This window comes from Tauraco erythrolophus, chromosome 4, assembly GCF_009769465.1.
Source record: "Tauraco erythrolophus isolate bTauEry1 chromosome 4, bTauEry1.pri, whole genome shotgun sequence".
Taxonomy (NCBI): Eukaryota; Metazoa; Chordata; class Aves; order Musophagiformes; family Musophagidae; genus Tauraco; species Tauraco erythrolophus.
In genome coordinates, this window is record NC_141468.1 from 78,567,293 (window position 1) to 78,594,097 (window position 26,805).

A 26,805-nucleotide genomic window follows, 5' to 3' on the forward strand; every position below is an offset into this window, starting at 1 on the left:
GGGTAAATTTTTCTTGCAGAGCATGGGGAGTTCCACACAGAAATCCTGTTAACAAATAATAGGATTTGTGTGCGTAACTCCCTGTGCATCACTTTGAAAGTTTACCCCCTGCAGCATAAGAGTTAGATAATTTTAGTCTTTGAAAATTATGCTTTTCAGATCTGGTCTTTTTCTACAGTATGTTATTGATGGTGGAGTCATAAATGCTTCGGAATAATCGTGATCAAATCTTACATTGTTTACTTTCAGTGGTGGAGAACTTGGGTTATTGTGTGTCTCAATGCTTTGTCTTGTACTAGAGAAAGTTGCAATGGAAAAATTACATAGGTGCAAACCTCATCTGTTTTGTAAGTGCACAATTTATGACTACAGATGGAAACCGTGTAACCAAATGAGCAACAGGGCAAGTGACAGATATTAACAATAATATTTGCCCACAACAAAGACCTTTTCTATATATAAAAATGTATATATACGTTTAGAGATCTTGTATTTGGACCAAAAAAAAATTTGACAGCTAGTAATGTTTTATGGGCCAATTGTAAAATTTTATAATATACAAAATCAAACTGTATTTTAGAAATGTTTTCTCCTTAGTCTCAGTCTGAATTCCCCGATGCTGAGGTTTTCACTAGTCCAAACAGTTTTTCTGTCCTGCTGTATTCATAGTGGAGACACTTTTTAGAGATACTGCCAAAACAAATCTTTCTTTTAATATGACACTTTCCTGAGTTTCTTCAGGGTGCAAAATTGGACAGTTACCAGGCAAAAGCTAGTTTTCTTGCAACGTGTCCAGTATTCTTTTCACTATCCATATTGAAAATAGACTGGCAATAGCATTTGTTTTGCAATATTTTGGCACTTAAGTTTCCAGCTTTCTATGGAACCTGGAACTGTGAAGGAAAGAAGAATTAAAAAACTGCTAAAAAATATGCACTACTTTTTTAAGCCACTGTAGTTTGGTTTTAGTGAAGAGTCATACTTGTGGTTCTTTATTTTATCTGAACCTGTTAATGAATCTCTGCACTAGTTACAACCTCAGGTTTATCAGTTAGCATTTGTGATGTAGGCAATTTGTATTAAGACAAGTGGGATTAGTACCAGATTTGTGTAGGATTGAACAATGGCACATTTAAAATGTGGGGCATCTCTGCCTAATGAGAGACAGCTGAGAGGTGTGGGTGGCCAGCTCTGCTCTCCTAGCAGAACTGTGTCATGAAGTCTGGTGCATATTTTGGTGTGGATTTTTTTTTTCTTTTTGGATTTGTATAAAACTTTTGCCAGGCAAAGTACGTGTCTGCTCCTTCTCCTACTGAAGCTGCTGGCAAGAGTCCCGTTGATTTTAGTGGAAGCAGAGCTGGATACCAGCTGGACCCAACCTCATATTTAAAAGTGCTTTTTCCCTGGGGTGAATAAACACTCCAGTGTGCAAATAACTCTGCTGTTGGGTGTCATATTTTATTGGTGAAAATATATTAGTTTCAACTATCAGTTGGCTATGAAAACATCTTGTGCAAAAAGATCAAAACCATGAAAAAACTCACTCTATGTAAATGCAAACAAACAACCCCCCAAAACAAACAACGTGTGAACCCCCTGGAAGTTGCTGGCATCATGAAGACAGAAATTTTCCACTTTGTGGACATAGTAGAAGTCAAGACTCTGTGTCTGTCTTCCAAGCTCACGCTTACGCAACACCATGCATGTGGTAGCTGTGCCTCCGTTGATCCATCTTGGAGATGAGAAGATGTCTGTGCCATCTTACATTTCAAGAGCAGGTTGAATCGTAATTTAAGGGTTATAAAACTTCCGTGCTTGGTATCTTAACAGAAGCCCCTTACACAAAACTCATCCTTCTCCTACCGTGTTTCTTCTCCAAAGGAAATAAGGGAGCAAAGTAATGTGAAAATGGGTGAAAAACAACAACAAAAAATCATCCTGAAGCAGACACTCAGACTAAGCAGAATAGAAATTTCATTTATAAATGATGAGAAGAAACATGTAGAAGTAGATGTTTTTCAAACAGCCTTCATAGAAAGCCAGGCTTCTAACCTCATCTATATTTACTACCGGAAAATGTGGCATGATGTCTTCATAGATTGTGTGACATGACATATTTTTGTCACCCAGCTCGTTCTCCTAACACAGACCACAAGATCTTCAAATAGTTTCTGTCTGAGAAGCCACATAGTCGTGATTTAGTAACTGCCAGCAATAGAGACTATCACACCTCTTCTTAAGCTGTTCCAATAGCTAAATGCCATTACTGTTACATAAAATAAAAATAAAATTCATAACCCACAAACTGAAAAACCTAGCCACCTCTACCTCTTTTCTAGCTGAACTTCTCTGTCTTCAGCTTCTCACCAGTGTCTTACACCTTCATCTTGTAGACTGAAGTCATCCATTATCAGATTTCTCATGTAGATAGTCAGAAACAGAGTTCGTGAAGATCGTGTTTAGACCGATAAGCTCAGTAAATTGAAAGCCTTGAATTTCTGATGAGATGGCATGTTTTATTCTCTAATCACTCCTGGAGCTTCTTCAAACCTAATCCAATTTGTCAGCATTCTTCTTGAACTGTGGTCACCAACTTCTGATGCAGTATTCCTACAAGTAACGTGCCCCTGCGTGTATAGAAATAAGGTGGTCTTATGAATCCTCCATAACAGCTCTTGCTTTCCTTTCCAGAATTGTGTGAATTGGAGAGTTGTCATTCCACTGATTTTTCTCCAAGACCTGCCGTTCTTCCCCAGAGTTATAGACTCCTAGAGCAGAGTCCTGCATTTTTTGGTATTCAGCATTTTGTTGTTATTATGTCTATAACTAGACATACTGAAGTTTGAACATAATGAGGCTCATATTGTTTGCTTCTAGTCAATTTAATAACTGATGCCTAAATTGTTATCCGTGACTTGACCTCATCCCCTTTTTCTTCTTGTGTCCTTTCTAAATGCTGTTAATAATTATTTTCTGTATTCTTCCATGTCATGGAAAAAAACAAATCAGTCAGACAATAAGTATTCCATGAGATTGCCCATTAGAAGCCCATGCACTCATTTATGATTTCTTACCTTAAGCTGCACATGGACTTCTGTCAGTCACTGAGTTGTTAAACCATTTGATAACTATCCGTTTGGGGTTACTTAATAAAAAATTTTGCCTTACAGGATTGTCTCACACCACCGGTTTATCAAACTTTACCAGTCAGAGTGAGATTTTCGTCATTAGCAAAAATAGAGAAGATAATCTTCAGAAGTTTGAGAAGGTCTATTTTTCTTAAACCCATACCAAGGCAATTATTACAACATGATGCCAGTATTACAACTGCTGTGGGTTTATAGTAGCTTCCTTTAATTTTGTATTAATGGAGCTCAAAATCAGCCATTCCTTAGTTTTTCCCAGAACTGGTGTCAAACTCACTGCAGTGAGTAAAAAAATAAAAAGTACTTCCATGTACTTCAGGAGTGTCATTGCACGTTAGATTTCTCCCAGTTCTCTGGGATTTTTCTTCTGTTCCAAACTTTCTGAAAACCTATATCAGTAGATGAGAGATCCCAGCTAGCTCCTCTTTTGTACATGATGGCAAGTTATTTAAATCTAAAGATTTAACATGCCTAATTTTCATGCATCCTCCGGGATTAATACTGGAGTATACTCACAAAATTGTCTACATGGTGCAGTAGAAATATTTGTTGAATGCCTTTTCTGTGTTATCGTAGAATCATAGAATGGTTAGGGCTGGAAGGGACCTTCAAAGGTCATCTAGTCCAACCCCCCTGATTATTATTATTATTATTATCCAACCCCCCTGATTATCAGATTATTATCACTGATAATCTGAGCATTTCCACTTCATTACTTTAATGTAGAGTGAAAACCAGAAAAGATCACCAGATTGTCTAGTTCAGCCTTCTGAACATCATAAATATAATTCCAGTTCCTTAAGAAGTGTGCAAAGTTATATAAGACAGGACAAATAGTTTTTGGTAGTGTTACACAGCGGGCTCGTGCTGAAGCAGGAATCCATGATAAGCCTTACATACCTCTCAGCCATTGCTTCCCTGTGCTGAACACCCCATCCTATGTGGAACCAGCCTTTTGCCGGCTCGGAGAAGGAAAGTGGATAAACTGTTGTATTAAGGCACTGAAATCAAGTTTAAAGACCAACTAGTATAATGAAATACAGAATGAGAAAACGTAATTTGTTTGTGTCTACACGTTCCTGCTGGAATAATTTTTCCTTATTGGAAACTTTTGTCTGTCAATCCCTAGCTATTTAAAACTGCAACAACAATAACCAGTTGTTGCTTTCTTGTGTCCTCAGTCTTTATCCTAGCTTTTGTTAGAGACAATACACTGGTATTCATGGGTAACAATAAGACCGTTATGTTTCATTGTGTTTTTTTCAAAGCTATACAATGTTCTAGCCATTATAGAAGGATTGCAGTCAGCTGAGTGATGTTTACATGCCACTTCCATACCCTAATAAGAGGTATAAAAGAAAGTGCATTGTAGCCAGCAGGGGAGAGGTTCAGCTTGGAAGGTCGGGACTTCTGCCACATGCAGAAACCTAGCCCGGGAAGATAACACTGTGCTGCTTACTGTGCTTTTATTTTTGGCCTCTGCTTCAGTAACATGAGTGTCAGTAATAGTTACTGCAAACTGCTTATTCGTGCTACTGCCGTGATCGTTTGCTTTTGGGCAACATTAATTTTGTGGCTATGCTAAGTTTGGAAACCGTTTACAAGGACATTAATGGCATGGCTGTCTCCCTTGCCCTGGCAGCAGTTTGTCTTGTGCATGTGATGGGGCTCTTCTTGACTGTTTTTTGGCATTCCCATAAAAGCATACGTGGACACCTATGCCAGCGGGATCTGCACTTTTTCTGGAAGTAGAGTCTTTCCAGCATTTTCTAGCATGGTGCCTCACTCAGTTACATGCTTGAAGTGAAAGGTGTTTCTGATACATTGCATGAGCGTTTGTGCATTTCTCAGCTCTGGTTCATACAGCTGGGCTCTTCCACTCTTTGTAGCGGCAGCTAATTTCACAAGACTCGAGGAAGTCGTATGGCTGCCCGAGGACATCACAAAGGGGATGAAGATCCCGAGCTTGCAAATATGTGGGCTGAGTCTGAGGGCACGTTTTTGGCACAGCTGTCAGGCAAAGCAGAGGTTCCACCACATTTCTGCTTTTCAAACACAATGTCCTTGACTTTTGACACTTTGGCTTCTGAGAACTCTTAAGTGTTATCTGGATTCGTGGGAGGTTGAGAGAAGGAGTGAAAGAGAGCAGGAATCCTAAAAATTAAGACTTGCTCCTCGGGACAAGACCTGAAGTCCATGCCTTAGTTTGGCTATGAGTGAAGCAGGATTCCCCTTTCCATAGCCAGCTGGAGAAGCATCTTCATATCACTGCTTCTCCTGGTGTCTGTGAGGGTAACAAGGCAGGAAGGAGATCTGACATGTGTTAACATCACTTCCAGGCAATAAGACCCAAGTGCTACATCATTCAGTTTATTAGTCAAATGCTATTTCATGGTCTTAAATGTTCTTCCTGATAAAATAAAGTCTGTTTTGATGGAACAATAAAGCTTCTGACCATAGGTATTAAATATATATAGATGGCGTTTGGTGTTTCTTCCCATGACTGCACTGTGACTGTTTATGTAATTTACCATGACACTCTTTTAGTCATCAACAGACTGCATAGATTGCTGGTAGAGCATATTGCCTCAAGTTGAGTGGTTAATCAAGTGGTATGGCAAATGCCAGCCTTTCTGATGAAAGATCTTGTCTCAATGCAGTGCCCATTATGGATTGGGTCCTCGTCTGGAGTTAGGAAGAATTTCTGCTCTGTGATCCTATTTGCATGATACGATTTTATGATTCTGCAATATATATGCCTGAGTGAGTTTGAAAAGGGGCTTTATCCTGGTTCTCAGTCCATGTTTATCAGTTCTGGTGGGAACTTTTTTTCTCTTCAATAATACATTTGGCTTCTTCAGGAGATGAGGAAAATGAGGTTCACTTTCCTCTAGGACACTGCAGTTTGGTCACAGCTAAGGACAGGATGTTGAGCAGGAGAAGCTGGAGCTCTTAGTCATTCTGAAAGCTCTATGAGCTTGGTTAGTGTACCTTGTCCATGCATGCAGGGTTAAACCTAGGCTGGGAAGGAATCTGTCTCTGTGTGAGGTCCTCAGAGGCTTCTGGTTCTTTGTCCTCCTCTGTAGTGTAGAGCATGCTGGCTTAAACTCACCTGGAAAAATCCACCTAATAAATTCCCTGGCACTGCAGATGTGTAGGTGTTGCTTTTCATTTTTCTTGCAGCCATTGTATTTATAGCTTTTGATATTTCACTATAGACCTTGCAATTTTCTTGGCTGTTTGAGGGAACTCTGTATAGACTATTATCAAATGAAAACATCAAAATACAAGAACTAGGAAAGAATGGCTGGTTTGTGTTGTCAGACTACACATACAGAATACCGCATTCTGGTCTTGTTATGAGGTGGTCAAGCCCATTGTCTTTGAGGTCCATGAAGCAGTGAAGCCCTACTGCAATGTGTGGTTGCTCTTGAAAATCTTGCTAAGTTAACAGAGAAGTGGAAGTGCAAGTAGTGCTTCTTGAGGTGTGTCTGGGACTTGCTTCCCCACTGCTTACTGTCTGCGGTATCCACAGAGGTGTTTCGATTGAAAAGTTGACTGCTGCACTAATGTGCAGGCACTGGTGAGCTGGTAAGTAAGCGAATGCTTCTGGTGTGCGTATTTTTAAGAGCAGTTTTTCATTAAAACCATTAGGTGAGTAAAAGTAAAGAGGAAGTTGTCCCATTTTGCTGCCAAGCTGTTGAAATGAACAATTTTTCCCCTTCTGTGGTAATCATTGGAGTCCTCACTGTACTCTTTTCTTTGTAAAGTCTTAGGTTACACATACACCTACAGTTGTTGTGTCACCTTCTGCCTCTGTAGAGCTGAGTGTTGACTGCAGGTATTCCCAGGAGACTGAAGGCAAAATAAAAATGCCAAGTAATTGGTACGCCCGACTCTTAATCCAACGTATCTTGTGTTGCAGAACATAAGCAAAATGAAAGGGAAGATCTTCAGAGAGCTGCATGCAAATTTTGACTGGTTATGGTTTTGGAAGTAAAGGAACAAGGAGATACAGAGAATGCTTTTTAAGCTATTCTATCAAATGTCACATCTCTGTTTTAATATTTCATGCGATGTACCTTCTTTCAGATGATCAGCTGGATTAGCTGAGATCAGAGAAAAGGGAGTGATACTACTGAGCTGCAGAAAATAGGAAGAAAGTATTGCCATGGCAGAGCAGGGCACAGGCACACTGACTGCAGAGCGTTGGCTCTTTGTGGAACTTGTTTCAATATACACATCTTGCAGATAGCCAGGAAGAATTATTGAGGTGGAGGTATTTGATTTATAATCAATAAGTTTAAAAGAAACTTCAAAGAAAGTTTATACAACAGTATTTTAGAAGTCTTCACATGAGATTCGTTAGATATGACCATTAGATGTTTGTTTTCTGGACAGCTTTACTATTTGTATGCTTACTAATTGTAACAGAAAGACCTAATAAATTATGTATCTATGTTAAACAGCTTGCTTTTCAAACAAAGGAAATTGGCCACAACTCTTAATTTCTTCTATTTTTATCTTTCTCTTAAAGGGCAACACTTTAAGGAAAATACTCCTATATCGCTACTTTAAAGGAGAATATGGAAGCGGTATGAATGGGCCTCTGTCTGCCAGCTACAGCAAGACTGCACAAGTGGGAGGTAAATCAACACAGATCATTTAAAGAGAACAAAATTAGCAGCACCATTTTTTCTAATAGGCACATTGGAAGTGCTCCAGCGATTCAGTTGGTGAATAAATCAAATATGTTCTGTAACCATTTAGAAGAGAAGTAGTATCAGACTTTTCCTATTTTTGAGTTGCACGCACTTGTCTGAGATGGCTGGTGTGCATTTGACGGTAAACGAAGTAGGGAATTTCCTCATGCCCCCCAGTAAATCATTCAATTCAATTCCAATTAGTAACACCGTTTCAATTTGCCAGTAAATCCACATCCAGAAGTTCAGCAAAGCACAAAACATTTCAACAAAGATGTTGCTGTTTCTGGAAACAAACAAACAAACAAATTTAAATTCCAAGTCCTTTATTTTTGTAAGGAAAAAAAAAAGGTATAAGGAAAAACTGCTTACAAAGATATTAGTTAGGCAATGTAGCAGATTTCCCTGAGAGGCTGCAGAATGTGTCGATTCTTGTTAAAACTTTACCAGACAAGACTCTGAGGAACCTGCTCTAACTACCAAGCAGGAAGTTTGAGTACATGATCTCTGTATGTCCCTTACAACCTAATTTGTTGTGTGATTCTGTTATAGAAGCCACAGAAAGTTACTACAGAGTGGTTTCTAAGAAAACCTAAAATAACGTAGGTCATAGGAAACGAGGCATAAGGCAGGTTTAGAGCTAGATGAAAATACTTGCCATTGCATTTTCAGCATGTATTAAAGGCATGCCCAGATTTGAGGGCATTTCCAAATGCTACCCAACTGATCCTCCTTGACTATTTCCATGTAGACATTGGACATATACACCAAATTTTGGTCCCTAACAAGCAGGAGAGATTACAGGAGTAAAGATTTACCATTTTTTTTAGTTCTCTCTCTAAAAAGTGTGTGTGTGTGCATATATATATGTGTGTGTGTGCATGGCTTCATCACAAACAAAGTCTGAACCATTTTAATCAATTTAATCAAAGCAGTACTGACTGATTAAAGCAGTACTATATTTTTCCTAATTGCAGTTGCATCTGTATAAAAGTAAGTAGAGCAGGAAAGATGATAATCTGTGATAAAAAAAGACGGTTGATTTAATGAGCTACTACAATTCAATAAAATTCCTTAAAACGGCACCTTTAATTTGGTTTAACTCAAGTCTCTGTTCTTAAAGAACATCATCGTGATGTTAATGGTCTAGGAGTTATATTGGCAACAGCATTTAGCTAGAAGGTCATACCCTAACCAGAGTGGATTTACCAGTACACAATCTTTACATCGTTTAGGCCTGAGATTGAAAAGCAGATTTAAAAGAGGTCTTAGAGCACTGGCCATACACACAGTTTAGCATATGCAGCAGTGAAATTAAAAAAGGGGTTCTGTGGACAAATCAGTATCATTTCCAACTTCTTTGTTGCCTGAATATCATGTCAGAAAAATGGTGTGGGGTTTTGTTTTATTTCTTATTCTTGGAACCCAACATTACAGTTTCACACAAAAATCTTGTTTGTATCAAGGGGAATTTTTCCTCAAACAGAATTTCAAAATGAAAGTTATTACATTGCTACCGTGTGCATAAGACAAATTATTATTACTAATATTCATTTTCGTATATATATGTGAAACAAACATGAATGGTATGTATTTGTCTACTTTGCAGGTGGATTTTCGGGTCAAGACTCAGATAAGTCTGGGGTAACCATGTTTGATATTCAGTGCCTTCTGGATAAGGAAGGGGCATCAGAACTAGTCATAGATGTTATAGTAAACACCAAAAATGACAGAATTTTCTCAGAAGGCATTTTGCTTGGTATTGCATTGCTTGAAGGTGGAAATACGCAAACACAGGTACTTATTTTCTTTACTTATTTACATATTGATTTTCAAATGCATGTAGTTTGGAGACAAATAAAAAGAACCTTTTTGCTGTGAGTTTTGCTGTGAAAAGTTTATCGCTATAATATGCCTATCATACAAATGTAAATATGTTATTGTGCAATATCTCGTAGTGCAGCCTCTTCAATAGAAGAAAACATTTTTCAACTGTCCCTTTCCGTGTAGCACAATGCTTCTTTTAATCTGGTCTTTGTCATTTGAGCATTATCTCCAGTTATTTCTTATCTCTTTTTGTAAAATTAAAGATTACAATACTTTGAAGTTCATTATAGTGAAAAAATTAAGTTGTTTTCTGGAAACGATTTGGGACATTTATCAGAATCTCCAAAGAGAGAAAAACCGGCCATTTCAGAAGACCAATATCCCATTCCATAGGAAATAACTGCTTTAAACTATGGATTCTAGGTTTTGTGAATGATATCCCTCCCACCCAACTTTAGCCAAATATGATGATTTTTTTTATTCTTACTCTGTGAATGGCAGAGATGTCATAAGATAGGAGAGATGGTATGAATCACTCCCTGCATTTCCCCATATCTCATCATTGCCTGTGAGGATCTTATAGCAGTCTTCCGGTACCTGAAGGGGCCTTCAAGAAAGCTGGAGAGAGACTTTTTACAAGGGCATGTAGTGATAGGACAAGGGGCAATGGCTTTAAATTGAAAGAGGGCAGATTTAGATTAGATATAGGGAAGAAATTTTTTGCAATGAGGGTGGTGAAACACTGGAACAGGTTGCCCAGAGAAGTTGTGGATGCCCCATCCCTGGAGGTGTTCAAGGCCGGGTTGGATGAGGCTTTGAGCAACCTGGTTTAGTGGAGGGTTTCCCTGCCCATGGCAGGGGGGTTGGAACTAGATGATCTTTGAGGTCCCTTCCAACCCAAACCATTCTATGATTCTATGAAGAGAGCCTAAATAGCCAACTTATACCTCATTGCAAGACTTATTATAAATGGGAGGAATCCCTCCTTAAAGAGTGTCCAGAAAATGTTAAAGAAGTGAGATTTTGTTGCAGCTTTCTAAAATGAATTTTTAGGGGCTGTAAAAGGCTTTTACTTTAAAATAGAGTTTGTAAACTGTTGAAAATGGTACTCCGCCTGACAGTAATAGTAAGGGACTGGACTTCATAATCTAAAATATTAATTCCAATTCTGTGCAAAGTACAAAGAATGTATATGATCTAAGCTATAATATTACACATTGGATGTTTCATGCTTCCTCTTGTTGTTACATAATAACAATTACTTTTCACTGTAATTTTTAGAAGCAATTTATAGGAGCTCTAGAATGCCTGGCAAAATGGAGAGTGTCACAAAGTAATTTAACTTCAGGTGTAATATTGTGACACTGTAAAGATTGCAAATGGCAACATTCACCATTTTATCAAAATTTAAAAATGTTATTGTCAATCTTTGTTACCAGCCTTGTATATCACTTTGGTCAGTCAGTCAGTGGCCAACATTTTGTTCTGTGTAAGTGAAGTAATTATTTATCATTTCTTTCACAAAAATAGTGTATTTTTGTATTTCTTACTCCTTAGAAGACTGATGTCTAAAAAATGGGGTTTTTTTTCAGTATTCAACTTACCAGCAATTGAAGGAGCAAAAAAAGTCAGAAAAATTCTTCAAAGTCCTGTATGACCGCATGAAAGCTGCTCAGCAGGAGATACGATCGACAGTGACGGTGAACACTATTGATTTGGGGAGCAAAAAGAAAGATGATGATAGTGACCTAACCATATCTGTTCCCAAAAAGAGAGGTAAGGAGGCACTCACATAAAAGGGGGAAGAAGTGTCTTATATTCAAACCACGTGTACTGCACAGCTGATACTATGCTGCATTGATCAATAAGCTTTAATATTAATCATTGCTAATTCGCATCATTTGTCTGTTTTTCTGTGAATTGTAGGCCATCTCTTGAACTGATTCCAGGGAATTAACTTTGATTAAATCAGTGAAGCTATGCCAGTTTACACCAGCAGAAGATATAGAACCATATTTTCAGAGAAGCAGAAGTAGAGGCTGCAGCTAATGGGGCTATTTCACAAGAGCGAGCACAGGAACTGCTTTCCCACCCTGTGCTCCTTCCATTGTTCCCATCATTTATTGTATATGGGAGAGAAATAGTAGGGCTTTTTGTTTTAATGTTCTGTTTCACTCTGGTTTGTGGTTTATTTGGAACATGCTATCCCTGCATGAATGTTGCTTTGATATTCTTCCTAAGTTGCCTAGAGGTCTTCAAAAAGTTAGGCACCAACAAAGAAAAAGTTGCATTCATTATTATTGTTTTCTTATTGTTTAATCAAATGAGGAGAAAGAGTTTTAAAAATAAAGGAAAATTATCTTCCTTTCAGTAAAGGATTCAACCCTGCATCTGAAAGAGGGTATGAAAGGACAATTAACAGAAGCATCTTCTGCAACATCCAAGGCTTACTCTGTGTATAGAAGAGAAATGGACCCAGAAATAGATCTTATGGGCTCAGGAACAGATGCTGCAAATGCAGAGGAGAAGTCCACAGAGGAAACAATCATGAGCCCTGCCATTGCAATCATGCAGCCAATATTGAGATTTCTTCAGCTGCTGTGTGAGAACCACAACCGAGAGCTCCAGGTAAAGTATTTTTGTGCTGAGCTGCAAAAGAAGCATTACAGGAGCTGGAACTTCATAAGGGAAGAAAAATGTGCCTGTGCCTGGCTCCTGTTGCACAACAGGGGTGTCTAAAACCTTCTTCTTTTGGTTCAAGGGATAAACAACCCTTTTCAAGAAAGATTTGCACGCTCTGTTTGAGCTCATGTTTATGTCCTCAGAATTGCTTGAGGACCACAGCATAGTCACATGGAATTGAGAAGTGTCTAAATGTCCCTGTTAGTATGGTTGCTGTGCACAAATGGTGGATTGCTTACCACGGGCTTGAAGACCAAAGGAAGCTTCTGGGCAAAGTTTGAGTACTGCTCTTTTCCTTAGGTGTTACGATTGAAGGCTTTAAGATGCTACGTGTGTCCCTGTTGTTGGTTCCTCTGGTAGAAATTACTGTCCCCATAGCAACCTTTGCAAAATGAATTTTCTGCAAATACACCTCAGTGCCGTGTCCAGCAGGCTCCCTTAAAGCAGCGATGGGGGTGGTTTGAACTAAGCTGCCGTTCTGCGCTGACACTGCCCAGGAGCAGTCGTCATGTGCTGCTGTACCTGCTCAGCTGCTTGGCAAGAAGCTTCCAAGAGAAGGGTGGTGATAAAAAGATGAATGGGGGCTACATGCAGGACATACACAAGACATTTAAGGCCAGTGAAGATGTTTGCAAAGTTCACTTTCCTAAGCCCTTCTTTCTCTACTGATTTAATCAGATAATGGTTCTCAACTGCTGCACTAAGGCATAATATATTTTCTACAGAGTAGTGTACTTAGTACCTGAGGTACAGTGGTCACATGGTCGTAAATTGTTCCCTGTAGTGTTTTCATGAAAGACACTGTCTGACTTGATTCCAACTCTCTTGGTTTTTGTTGAGGGTTTTTTTGTGTTCCTTTTCTCCGTGCGCCAGAACTTTTTAAGACATCAGAACAATAAAACAAATTACAACCTTGTTTGTGAGACCCTACAGTTTTTGGACTGTATCTGTGGAAGCACAACAGGTGGACTGGGCTTATTGGGGCTTTACATCAATGAGAGGAACGTGGCTCTTGTGAACCAGACGCTGGAAAGCTTGACTGAATATTGCCAAGGTCCATGCCATGAAAATCAGGTAGGGCTCAAATAACTTGTGGATGCAGAAGAATATACCTGAATGTATGGATCTGTGTGCTTATAAACCTTTCAGTGTTCTTAATAATATAAATTCACGCTTAATTCCTATGACTAGGCTTAACGCGTTTCAAGCTTTCATAAGGCCTGAGCAATCGTTTTAAGTCAGAACTCAATATAGTCTCTCCCTGTAGTTTGTCTGATTGTGTGGAGGGTTTCTAGTCCTTTTGGAGAGAGTTTAATGTCTTATGTCTGTGACTCCATGGCTTAAACCTCATTTTGTGTGAGACTGGATTTTGAGTCACAGTTGTGGAAGTACGTTGCATACATAATCTTATTTTCTTAATTTTCATACATTTTGCCTTTGCTGGTGTTTATATAGGTTGCTAACATTTGCTTTCCTTAATTCACATAACTGCCACAAAGTTTAACTTACTATCCTACCATGCTACCTATCAGCATCTTTAATTATGATATCAGTAGTGAAATGGATGAGACTAAAAATCATGCTTTTAATCTTCTGTACCTTGCTTGTTGCAGTCTTTTTAAGTCATATAACTGTGACTTTTGGTAGATGTCTCTTCAGTGCCGTGCTGAGGCAATATAGAAAGGTAAAGAATGTAGTTACATGCTGCTGTATTTGATCTGAAGAGAACTGTAGTAAAGTTGTCACGGTGGATGGAATTTCGGAATTTTTACTATAGATTAGCAATGGGAATGTTGTGGTGAGTGAAATTACAGAGGCAATCTATTCTCGATACTAGAAATAGCTGGAGAAAAACCTGTAGTATTAATGCTACTTCATTAACATGCACAAATAAAGTGCAAAGTGCTTCTGTTGCCATTACTGGTAATCAACAGCCTTTACTTAATACTTTAAAAACAAACAAACAAAAATCCTTTAGTGGACTAAATTTTACACAGTGATATTTGATTCACTAATGGATGGAGAAAAACATCTGTAAAAAAAATAAAAGAATTACAGGACTGGAGATGAAAAAAACCCCAAGCCCTATGTTTCAAGTTAACTTATTCTCCAGCAAGTTTACTTGAGTGACACTGATAAGGGAAGGGAAAGATTAGTTATGTCAAATTACTGCAAGTCTATTTCAGAGGCAAATGCTCCTTACTCTTATTTTCATTTTGCCCCCTCTTTCTGTCTTTCTAGAAAACTTTTTCTATGCTACTGTCCTATAAAACTGTTAGGAAAAAAAATACCATAGGCTTGTATAACTGGCACTTATTTACAAGGCTTAGAAGGTCCAAAATTTCTGCTGTAAAACCATTTGGGAAGTACCATTGATCATAACTATGGTTTTGAATTCCATGTCCAGAAATGTCCTTCTGTGCTAGACATGTCCAGATGCATGTAGAAAATCTTAATCTTTGCAAATAATTCATGCTGTAGCAGCAATATTAATACTGGTTGCTGAATGCAAATTAAGAATCTGAGTGTGCAGATTTGATTGTGCCTGTGTTCGAGTGTGTCATTTATGTCTCCGCACGTGTGTTCAGCTGAATCTGGCAGTGCTCCTGTGGCCTGCTGTCTCTGACTTGTACCACTCGGTGCCAAGTCCTGCATGATTCACTGCAGGCGTGTTTTAGCTTGCACCACCTTTTTTCTGCTTATGTTCTTCACTGCTGGCAGCGTTGAGGTTATTTCTGTGCTGCACAAGTCTCTTCCAGCACCTCATGTGGCACGTTTTCAGGGTGCTCTGCTTTGGCTGGGAGGTTCATTGCTGTTACAAAGTCTTTCGTGTTCTGGGTCCTCCTTTTGGAAATTTGCTGATGTGCGTATTCTCTCTCTCCCTCCCTCCACCCATCCCATCTCCTTCTTTTTCCTCCTCCTTCCCTTCCTCTTCCCTCTCCCCCTACTCCCTTCTCTCCTCTTATTTTGCAGACTTGCATAGCCACCCATGAATCTAATGGGATTGATATTATAATTGCACTCATCTTGAATGACATAAACCCTCTTGGCAAATACTGCATGGACTTGGTGCTTCAGCTAAAGGTACAGTAAATGTAAATTTGTTTATTGAAATTGGAGTAATAATAGAAGACATACCTATGAAAGAGCTCTAGGCGACCTGACATTTACTTAATCTTACTATAGCGTGATATACTCAGCAGCCTTTGAAAACAAACGTTGCAAATGAATTCAGCTCAACTTCTGAATCCTTATCAGGCCCTCTACCACACGCCTTTTGACCCACTGTTTTGTCTGGGAGTATGCCATCAACTTTTTAAAAAAAAATCCAATCAGACACAAAAGAGCTAGCATGAAGAGTCTATGTTGTGGGCATAAAATCTCACAGGATTAATAGCAACACTGTTCAGACATGTAACAAGTCAGGCATTCTTTGTTTATACTGGACTCCTAAAAAATTACTTGAGAAGGAGATGTCGTGAAAAAAGAATATATCAGATGACCTATAATATCAAATAAAGTTGAAAAGAAGGTTAAAGTAAATTGTATTTTATTTCCCTTCTCACTGTCCTCTGAGAGGAAGGACAAAGATTAGAGTGGGAGGGCTTGTAATTTTGTTTTTTGTTTTCTGGAGAGCTGGATAAGTTCATAGATATGTTTCTCTGGTCTGTGTGCCATTGCATGCAGAGGGGAGCTCCGCAGCTATAATGTGTGCCAAGTAGGGTAGAATTTGTCCAGGAGGAGCCTTGGGTTTTCACCTTCTCTTGCCTTCTGAATAAAATATTTCCATTGCAGATGGTCTATTTCCTCCCCAAAACCAGCAAATACATTGTGGTAGCTGAATTGCATCATATTGGCAATATTATGGATGCCTAATAAAATAATTAATATAGCTATATTTCATGTACAACGAAACATTGACTCAACAGTCCTTTACACATGATTTTAATAACTGTAATTACATTTTTGAATGGCGCTGTAATTCAGCCCCCCTCAAGCAAAACACTTAGCAGATGTTTAACTTAGAACATGCAGACAGTTCTTTTGAAGTCCAAATTTCAGTCCTTGTGAAGACCTAGCTACAGTAACTCCAGTGCCATTCTGATTTGCCATTGCCATGAAGCTGGCAAATGTTTGTAGAACATTTCTATGTAATAACCAAAAATTGAGTTTAGTGACATCGCTGCAAGGACCACTTTGGCTCTGTTCATTGGAGACTATATATGCCTTGCTCTTATCTAAATAGCAAAAATTGTGGTGAATGACACCAAAGGTTCAAACTGTGGAAATTATTCGGATTTTACAGAATCATGAAGTCGTTTGGGTTAGAAGGGACATCTTGAGGTCATCTTATCCAACCCCCTGCTCAAACAGGGTCAGCTAGAGCAGGTTGCCCCTGACCGTGTGTCCAGTTGAATATCTCCACAACTGGAGACTCCACAACCTGTCTGGGCATCCTATTCTGGTGTTTGAACACTCTCACAGTAAAAAAGTGGTTTTTTGTGTTTAGATGGAATCATAGAATCATAGAATGGCATAGGCTGGAAGGGACCTTAGAGATCATCTAATCCAACCTCCCTGTCATGGGCAGGGATGCCTCTCAACTAGATCAGGCTACTCAAGGCTCTGTCCAACCTGGCCTTGAACACCTCCAGGGAGGGGGCATCCACAACCTCTCTGGGCAATTTATTCCGAAGTCTTACCACCCTCGTACTGAAGAATTTCTTCCTAAAATCTAATCTAAATCTGTTCTCCTTCAACTTAAACCCATTTCCCCTTGTCCTATCAGTGGGCACTCTTGTAAAGAGTCCCTCCCCAGCCTTCCTGTAGGTTCCCTTCAGGTATTGGAAGGCAGCTATTAGGTCCCCCCAAAGTCTTCTCTTTTCAAGGCTGAACAATCCCAGCTCCTGCAACCTGTCCTCGTAGCAGAGGTGCTCCAGCCCCTGGATCATCTTTGTGGCCCTCCTCTGAACACGCTCCAACAAATCTATGTCTCTTCATGTGTGTTTTAATTTGTGTCTGTTACCTCTTGTCTTCTCACTGGGCACTACTGAGAGGAGTCTGGATCCCTCTTCTTCATTCCCTTCCATCAGGTGTTTATACACAACAATAAGATCTCCCTTCTCCAGGCGGAACAATTGCATCTCTCGGCCACTCCTTATATGAAAAATGCTCCATTCCCTTAATCCTCTTTGTGGCTGTTTGCTGGACTCATTCCAGTATCTTTCTCGTACTGGGGAGCCCAGGACTGAACATGGTGCTGGGCCAGATGTGATGTCAAGAATTACATCCAAATTAAGAAGTTACTGATTTTTATTTTGATTGGCAACACATCCAAATAATATAGAACTGATTTTACCAGGTAATGTTTAACATTGACAATCTGTCAGTGTTCATAGGCAACTCTGAAGTTGCAAATACGTAAATTTTGCAGTGAAAATACAGAATGCAAAGTGTGTAGGCCCACACACTTACACATACAAACAAGCTCAGACTCTGTTTTCAGGGAACATTTTATGTTGAACTCATACTCTTCAACCAAAGCAAAGGCAATGCAGAATTATATTTTCACATGCCATCTTAATTTAGCTTGTTTTGCACATAGTTTGTGATGTGGTATTTAATTACATCTTCATGGATTATGTTTTCCACTGGATTCCCAAATCATTTAGTGAGCAGTGTAGACAGTGTTCATTGAGTGCACAGATGGCCAATGTTCTGTTCTGCCTCTTGTTATTTTGAGTATGACCCCCTGGCCTTCTTTACTGACTGGTATTTAAGTGCTGGCACACAGTATGACCTCAATATCTGCCACTCTATACAGTGGCAGGATGAAGAGATGTTGTCAGTCTAAGGGTAGAGACAGTCTAATGCGAGCATCTTTTTGGCTTTTCTCCTAGCACTTTGCTCTGAGCAATCTAGGTGCTTTACACATTCATTTATTTTTCCAGAATTCATATGAGGAAATGAGATGGGAACCCAGGTAAAGAGAAATGAAGGCCAGAAATACTTTGAACTGTCCTGTTTGTAGCACCTGGGAACTGATTTTTCACAGTACTGATGTGTTATGAAGAACTTTATACTGTTCGTTCCAAGTTCCTCTTTTCCTCATTGATATCTGGGAATGGAAAACAGATCCTAGGGTCTCAAAGCATGCAGAAAATGAAAAACAAGTAGTCAAATGAGCATCTCAATGTCATGTGCAAGTGATCAGAGAGAAAAAACCTGGAGGATGTGCCTTCTTGCTGTAATTCTAGGCTATGGCATGCCACTTTTGCTGAGTCAGTAGCAAGAAGCTGGCTGTTGATGACACGAAGTCCTACCCACCCTCTCTCTTTCCTCACTGCATCAGACTTCTTTCCATCCTCAGAGTTGTCTGCACTGGGAAATACCTTCAAAGTCCTCCTCAGCCATGAGTGAGTAGACTGATGGCTTCCTTCACTGTTTCCTCCCCTTCCTCCTCAAGCTACCTTGCAGCCTGTCTTGTCCCCTTCCCTCCTCAGTTTGAGATCCTACCAATTCTGCCTCAACTGACTTCGTCACCATTGTAAGAGAAACTGCAGCAGAAGAAGAATTGTCCAGTTCTTCAGAGCAGCACCCTGTTAGGAGTCTTAATTAGAATGCTATCCTTTCCTTCCACCTGGTCTCGTTCACTGTGCATGTTAAACTTTTGCAATGTAGATTGCAAGGTAAAGAGTTTGACTAGACCTTTCCAATGGATGGTCCTGGTTTGATTTTTGGAGCAAAATGAAAGGGGAGCTATGGAAAAATTCATAGAGTTCTGTTCCCCTTCAGCCACTCCCAGTCTGCTCTTTTCTTCTCATCTGTTGTTCTTTGTCTCAGTCTCATTCTTGTGTTGGCAAGCCCAGGCTCCTCTCTCGTGGCTTCTCAACTCAGCTCCCAATCTCCTCTTCCAGAAGGTCCTAGTTCCCCTGTGGTGTATCAATCCTCATTCTATTAATCTACCCTTCTTCCATCTACCCCTTCCTTCTGTGACTGACTTCTCGTCCTACAGTCCTCCACCTGGAGATGTTCAAACCTCAGCTTCTCACAGCCCTGAGCAACCTGCTTTGAGTAGAGGGTGAGACTGCTGAAAGACCAGTCCAGAGGAGAACCTCAAAGGCATGATTTTTGATCCACCCTGCATAGCTTTGTGATTCTGTGCCCACGAAGAAGAAACTCTGTGGACTTTTTAACTGTGAGACTAGCAAGTTTCTGCAGTATAGTATTCAAATTGTAATTTTTTAAATGCTTATGAGTTGGACAAATATGGCTGGGTTTCCCTGGGGACTACAACTTGCATGACTGTGTTATCCTGGCCTCTAGTACTCCAGATTTTCAGCACTGCCATCAAAACTTGGAGAAACAAAGGCTGCTTGAGACAGAAGTTGCTTGAACATGCAGAAAAGAACATCTTTCTTTTTGCCTCAGTCCCAAAAGCAGCTGAGCCCTTTTCCTTCGAAATTGCCCACACTAGTTGTCGGAGGCACACCCTCACTGAGAAATTTCAGTTTGAATCGCTGATGTATGGCAATAAGCAGCTGAGAACAAGGTTGTATGATGGTTCAGAGTTTTACTGGCCCCTACCTATATCATGGGACTGCCGTCTGCTTCCTAGTGTTCCCACAGCTTGGTCGGTAATGGGGGATGATGAGGGGATGCTGTGGCAGGTGAACCAAACCAACCATGCTCTACCAGAAAGCAGTCAAACCTCCAAAACCATTCTCCCTCTCCTGTTCACACCATCTGATTTAACTGGAAGTCAGACAGGTCTCCAAAGTCTAAGGCACTACTGGGTTACTGCTGCTAAAGCTCATGCTGTGTAATGCTTGGGAGAGGTCTCAGTGAAAAGCAGCCAGCTGACAAAGTAAAGAATATCTTTATACGTTCCCCCAGGAATATTTGCTAGTGAAACAAAATTCCAGGAATGTATGAAAACAATTTATTTTATAACCTTTCAAATATTAACCAGTCAGACTTTATAAAAACCGAAGGGGAAGGAAACCTGCCTGAATGATGAAACCTTTCATGTAATACATTTTATAATTACCTCTGTTGAGTGTTGTTTTAACAAAAAGCCGTGGCAAAAGTTGCTAGGTGGGCAATAAGAAAAAGAAACATGATTTCATTTCTTGTGCACAGTAAAGGACAAGGCTCTGTATTAAAGTTGAATATTTTTCGATATTTAAAATACCTTTTCTGATATAGTGTGCAGGGTTAGTTAGCCTTACCATATGCTAACATTAAAATGGGATAAAAACCATATTAAATATGTCAGTAAAATAAAAGATGCAAGCAGTTTAAAATCTTATCTGCTAAAAAAGTGGTCCTCATAATCTCAATTAAAACAAATGCAAGGGTCGTTAATCCACGAAATAGATTTTTAAATTTACCATTAACTTGGTTTTGTATCTCTAGGACAATGCCTCCAAGCTTTTGCTGGCTATTATGGAAAGCAGGCACGACAGTGAGAATGCGGAAAGAATCCTTTTCAACATGAGACCAAGGGAACTGGTGAGAAAACTTCTGAATATTCATAAATCTTTTGGCTGGAAAAAAAAAATCTGTCATTAAACCATTTTTTAAATGATCTGCATCTAAGCTGAAAAGTGTTGGCAGCATATAGTGACACAACGTATCAGGATAGTACTAATTCACAAAAAGTACTTTAAAAGGATCAAGCATGCATGATTTCAGTCTTTACGGCTTCATTATTTTTATCTGTTCCAAGCACTTTTCTGTAATTGTTTCCTAGCTAAATTATCATACTCTGGCAGACTGTCTTCAAGTACACTTTGTTAGAGGCTGGGAAATTAAGCTTGTACAGTTTGTGAAACACTGCTAACAGGAGTGTGTGTGTAGACATATAACTTATATATGTTATTTGCATGTATGTTGTATTTTTTTATATATATATGTGTGTGTCTCATGAGCAAACACACAGAGTTACAAGCAGTTATTGCTGTATTTTGGAACAACCATGATTCTTGTATAGGTCTCCAGGAATTTTAAGTAGACTGTGAGTCTGGAGAAATTGTTCTCCATCCAATTGAACATGTAACATCCTGAAAAAACTATTCTGTGGGGAGATCTGTGGGCATCAGCCCCTGTCCTTGGGCAAAGCCCAGTGCCGTGCTGGTTTCGGTGAGTCATCGCCATGGGGGCATGTGAGCGTGATGGGGCTGTCCTTGGGGGAATGCATGGGGAATGTAGGATTTCCCCCCACGCTGGTCCTATAAGAGGCTTTTGAATATTTTACCCTGTAAAATATTACAGGTTACCCCTGTACCATGCCGAGATCTGTATCTTCCTTTTCCTTTTGGTTTACTGGACTTTTTTTCTGTTAAACTGTGTGGCAAACGCTGAGTGACGTTGCAGCCAGCTCTAGCCAGAGAGAGGCCATGGCTGCACTTGAAGTGCCACCAGACTCTACCTGTGGTGTCTGTAGATCTGTCCTTAAAAGCATATGTGAAAACACCTGCTCAGAAAGTCCCTCTTCCTTTCTCGTGGTTGCAGAAGTTTTGCTGATGAGAAATGTAGCAGTTTGGGGCTTCATGAATACTTCAATCTTGTCTTTATTCAGAAAGTGTTTTCTCAGGCTGCTCGCTATTCTTGCAGGACTGCAGGGCACCCATCCAGGCTTGAGCTGAATAAAGCAAGCGTGTTCAAACACGGCGTTCGGTGCTTTTTTCCTGAGAATGACAGTTACTTCATCCCTTCTTGGTTGGGTTTGTCTTACAGGTGGATGTGATGAAGAATGCGTATAACCAAGGCCTCGAATGTGATCATGAGGAGGAGAATGGAGATGATGGCATCTCCCCAAAAGATGTTGGCCATAATATCTATATTTTGGCGCATCAGGTATGTCTTATTTGTTGTGTGACTGCTTCTAGAAAAGTGTTACGTGGTTAAACTCTGCACAAAACCTGTCTAATCAAAAGGGGAGTTTTCCCTTCTTGTGATTTCTGGCTAATGTTTGTGTGCAGCATGACTTGGTCTGGAAAGTTGCTGCGAGCAGGACAAGTAAGCAGTCTCACTATATGCATAGGCACTCTGCAGGATTTGGTAGGCTCTCTTGGTGTGAAATAATGATGTAGAGCGAAGCCATTAATGTACACTTGACTTTGTCTTCTTTTAACATTAACAGCTCATTCATATCAATCAAATCATAAATCAAGTTATCATTATGGGTATATTTTAAATAGTAGCTTCAATTGTGATACCAAGTGAACTTGAATCAAGAAGATTCATATTATTTTAGATATACTAATTAACCAAAAAGAATAATTGAGCCTTTTCACTGTGTTCTCCTTTTGAATTATGTCATAGTGCCCTCAAGCTTTTTCTGATCACTTTTGCTTCTCTACTGGTAAAGGTGAAATGGATACTGAAGGTTTTTCTTTAATGGGATATTAATTTTTTAGAGCAGATGGTATCAAAAATAGAATATTTTTCAATTGTGTTTAGACTATTGAAAAGATTTCTTAAATGAAAAAATAAAGACCACGTTTGTGGGTTTTTTTTAATTATATCAAAAATGGTAGCACTTGGTATTTCATAAAGGGCCAAATTTAAAAAATATATATATTTACTAAGAAGAAATAAACAGATAGGGATAGGGAGTGTTCCACATTCATTGTACTTGTTAAGTGTTGTTAGGAATTGAATACTCAATGGAAAAAGAAAAGAAAACAATCTATAGTTACACTAGTATTATGGAATGTTTCTTTCAAACAAGGAATGGAAGAACAGTTATTGAGTCGTGCTCACATGCTTGCATCATATTTAAATAAGTAAGTCTTGTTATCATGTTGTTGTTATGGATGACCATTTTGCACTCTTGTGCTGTATGTACATAAGATACCCACCAAAGATGATAAAATTTTTAGAAAGTATCTGCAGTGCCTTACCCTCTATGACTCCTTGAAACTTTAAATGCCTGTCAAAATGAAATGATGGCATTTTGTGTTTTCTGCCTCCAGTTTGTGTTAGGTGACTTAACAGGGTTCATGACAATGGAAAATAAGCTTTGAGAAGTGGAATATAGGCCTAAAACAGTATATGGAGTGACTGCTGGGGTCATTTAACCAGGGAGGTTGCTGCCAAGGTTACAGTAGCTAGCTGAGGTGTAGATTAAGCTCTGTCCCTAGATACATATTCGGGGTGCTGGGGAGGCCCACGAAGCCACTCCACAGCTATTCCAAATGCCTGATCTGTAGTCAGGATTTTGGTTGCATAAGGCTCATGGCAGCAATTTACTGAGCTCCTTCCTGTTCTGTACAATTAAGTGGCATGATTGGCTCTGTGTGCTGTAAAAATATCCATCTTATTTTAAAAAAAGAACTGTTTTCCTCTTCTTGCATTTCTGTAACGCAGTATGTGTGTGGGTTTACAATAGCTTTGCACCCATGTCAAGCCCCATACCAAAACAGAGCAATGGAAGGGCAGGCAATCTGGGGCCTTTCTCTCTCCTCTGCTCATGAAAACTATGATTCTTGGCACAGAACTGCTGGTCTTTGACCCCGAACTTTTTCCATGTGTGCCCTTTGGCTCACCCTGGGATGGGCAGGATACAAGCGTGATCCCTCCTCAGTCAGGCCATTGTTACTGGGTTCCTTTGCTGGCTTCACTCTCCAAATGCCCTCTTATGCTTTGCTGTGTTGAAGTGGCTTTTTGGTGCCTGGGCCTTCCACTCAGCTTAGCTGACCTGATTTACATAATATTTCTTTGCTGTGCTCCTCACAGTTTCACAGTTCATCTGGCTTATTTTTTCTACAACCGGTGTGGCTCTTCAGTCGCTTTCCTGACACTTGCTTGTGACCACTTGCTCTAGTTACAGCTTTTTGTAATTGCAGAATCAAGACCAAGAGTTCCTCTTTTTGCTGTTACAGCCCTCAAACGCAGACAGTTTATTTTGGGGAGCTCAGACTTTCAGTTTTTGTCGTTGCACTCTTCAGGGCGATGGCGGGTTCTGCATTTTGCCACCACTACATCCTTCCTTGCCCTTCCTGTGGTTGATTTTACCAGAAGCAAAAGGCATTCTTGTAAATGTTTGACCCACAGTGCGTAGAAAGTTATAAATATGTCACAAGCAAGGCTGAGATTCCTGTTATTAAATCTCCTTTACAGCCTCCCAGCTCCTACCCCAAAGGCATACGCAGGCACATATACGCAGGTGCATGTGCACACACGTACGTCGCACACACCAACAGAGGTGTGTGGGCACAGCAGCCTGGGGCATGATGGTCAGAGGCTGATCGTTAAATATGCCGCATCATGACAGTTATCACGTCTCTTCCACGTGTTTCTCTGCCTCCTCTTTTCTTTCCTTTATTTCTTCATCCTCCTCCAGCCTGCCACGTGCCATAGCTGTGCTGCTTCCTCTGCACTGGCTCCAGGCTGTCTGGATGCTGCTACCTCCCCCCTTTTCCCATTCAATGTATTATGACAGGAGAGGAGAAGGGAGCACCATTAAGAGAAAGCCGGACCCCGACTCTGCAGCCTGGCTTTGGCGTAGGGGCTCCTTCCAGGTGTAGCTCTTCTACAGCCACTTGTGGAGGAGTGACACAAACTGATGCTTGAGGTCACACCCGGTAAAAATAAGCCTATTATTGCTAGACAGAGAGCGTTGACAATTCTCTTGAAAATCCATGGAGATTTTTTTTCTTTGTCGTGTTCAAATGTCACGCTCAGAGCCAAGTCCTGAACTTGACATTGCTAATTTCTTACAGTAGTCTCAAGTGAATGCCAGCGGTGTGTTATGGATAGTTCCATCAGCTCTTACACCTCTTCTTTTCCAGCTTCAGACAAAAAAAAAATCGGTGTGGTACTTTTTATTGCTGTCCTTTTAAATGATCTTGTTAAAGCCGGCTGCACTTTGTTTTGCAAACTTAGTAAGGCTGTCCACAAAGCGACTTCATTTGATGTGATGTCTCTGTAGAGATTACAAAAGCTTTCCACATAGTAGCACAAAAAAGTTTGATACTTACTACTTCTGTGCAGAAGCATCAGTGTAGGAGAATCTAGTTTTTAAGTAGCTACCCAAAAAAAAAGGAAATCATAAAAGGCTAAAAAAGTCCTCTGGCTTTTCAAGTGACTGCTTGAGCTTGCTACCTGTTAGCTAAAAATATTTCGGGAGTTTGTAAACTAAAAAAAACTTTCTTGGAGTTAGCATTATGAGGTTCATGACCCCTTTGTGTTTTCTACAAAGTAAGATAAGACACTGCTTATAACCACAGGCTCCTGTAGTTTGCATGCATATATGTCTGTGCTTCTGTTAACAGAAAATACAGAACGTGTTGGAGTTTTTCTCTGTGTTTTTCAGCTAGATGCAAACTGTCTAAATCAGGCACGAAGCCCGAACTAATATTCTGTACCTTTCAGCAGGTGCTTTATTCACAAGGCTCAGAAGAACGTGAAATAATTTCACATAGCTTCTAGTCAGCTTGCACCATAGGAAAAATGTGCTTTCATCTGCCTGTGAAACTATGTAGACATGTTCTTGATGTAGAAGGATGTGAGTGGGTAGGGAGTAGGGAAGCAAACTGTAATACTGTAGAAAAATTCTCGAATTTTCAAGGCCTTGTGACTTCCTCCGTGTGGTTCCCAGAGCTGTTGCAGGAATATAGAGGTACTGGCCTAGTGTGTCACCCCTTTCATGATGCATGTTCTGAGGCTCTCAGACAAGCAAAATGTTTACTCAAATGCTCAATTTTAAGCATACGCTTAAATGTCTTGCTGGAGAGGGAGCATAGGTCTTGGAATTCCACAATACCTTTGTAACCTCCAGGTAAATAGAAGGGGTTTTTATGAGGTTAAGCTAAAAATTTATTTAAATCCCAATGGAGTACCAAAACTACTTATATTTATGTAATTTCCTAGTGGTGCCAAGGCTTTAATGAGAAGTTGTTTCCTCGACCCCATAAGGTCAGAAGAAATTAACACTGCTTGATATCAATGCAGGTATACAACATAAATGAACACGGGCTTGAACCAGGCTGTCTTCTGATAGACTAACGCAGTTGGAAGTGTTCTTCCATTGATAAGTTCTTAAAATAAACCGGGGGAAAAAAGGCAGGATTTGCTGTGAATTGTAAGGTTCTTGCAGCATGTACTGCTAAGCGTACTGTAGCGTTTGGACATAATGAGTAAGTCATACTCCTTCCTCTCTGGTGCTAATTTTAAATGGACTGAGCAAAATAAGTCGTTTAGCCTTATATGTGTGTCTTTATAAAGTATACTAATAGTAGAATCAAGATTTCTTTATCAAACTTGGCAAACTTTATCAAACTAATGTCTTATTGCCATGTTTACTCAATGCAGTATATTGCATATTAGTATACACACATGAAGAATATTTGCTAACTAGGCAATTAAAATGGTAATGATTGATGGCATGGATTTATAGTTTGGGAATAGTGATGCACTACAGCCCATTTTTTAAAAAT

General features: G+C 39.7%; 1 protein-coding gene across 1 annotated transcript in view; it reads left to right on the top strand.

The window, feature by feature from the left end:
* ITPR2 (inositol 1,4,5-trisphosphate receptor type 2) overlaps positions 1-26,805 on the top strand; it is a 261,956-nt gene that overhangs the window by 174,865 nt on the left and 60,286 nt on the right. Inside the window, exons 38-45 of the mRNA XM_086611258.1 lie at positions 7,684-7,792; positions 9,459-9,646; positions 11,269-11,452; positions 12,048-12,304; positions 13,232-13,432; positions 15,332-15,442; positions 20,777-20,872; positions 22,100-22,219. Coding sequence (XP_086467384.1) covers positions 7,684-7,792; positions 9,459-9,646; positions 11,269-11,452; positions 12,048-12,304; positions 13,232-13,432; positions 15,332-15,442; positions 20,777-20,872; positions 22,100-22,219 — 1,266 coding nt within the window. The remainder of the gene's footprint in view (positions 1-7,683; positions 7,793-9,458; positions 9,647-11,268; positions 11,453-12,047; positions 12,305-13,231; positions 13,433-15,331; positions 15,443-20,776; positions 20,873-22,099; positions 22,220-26,805) is intronic.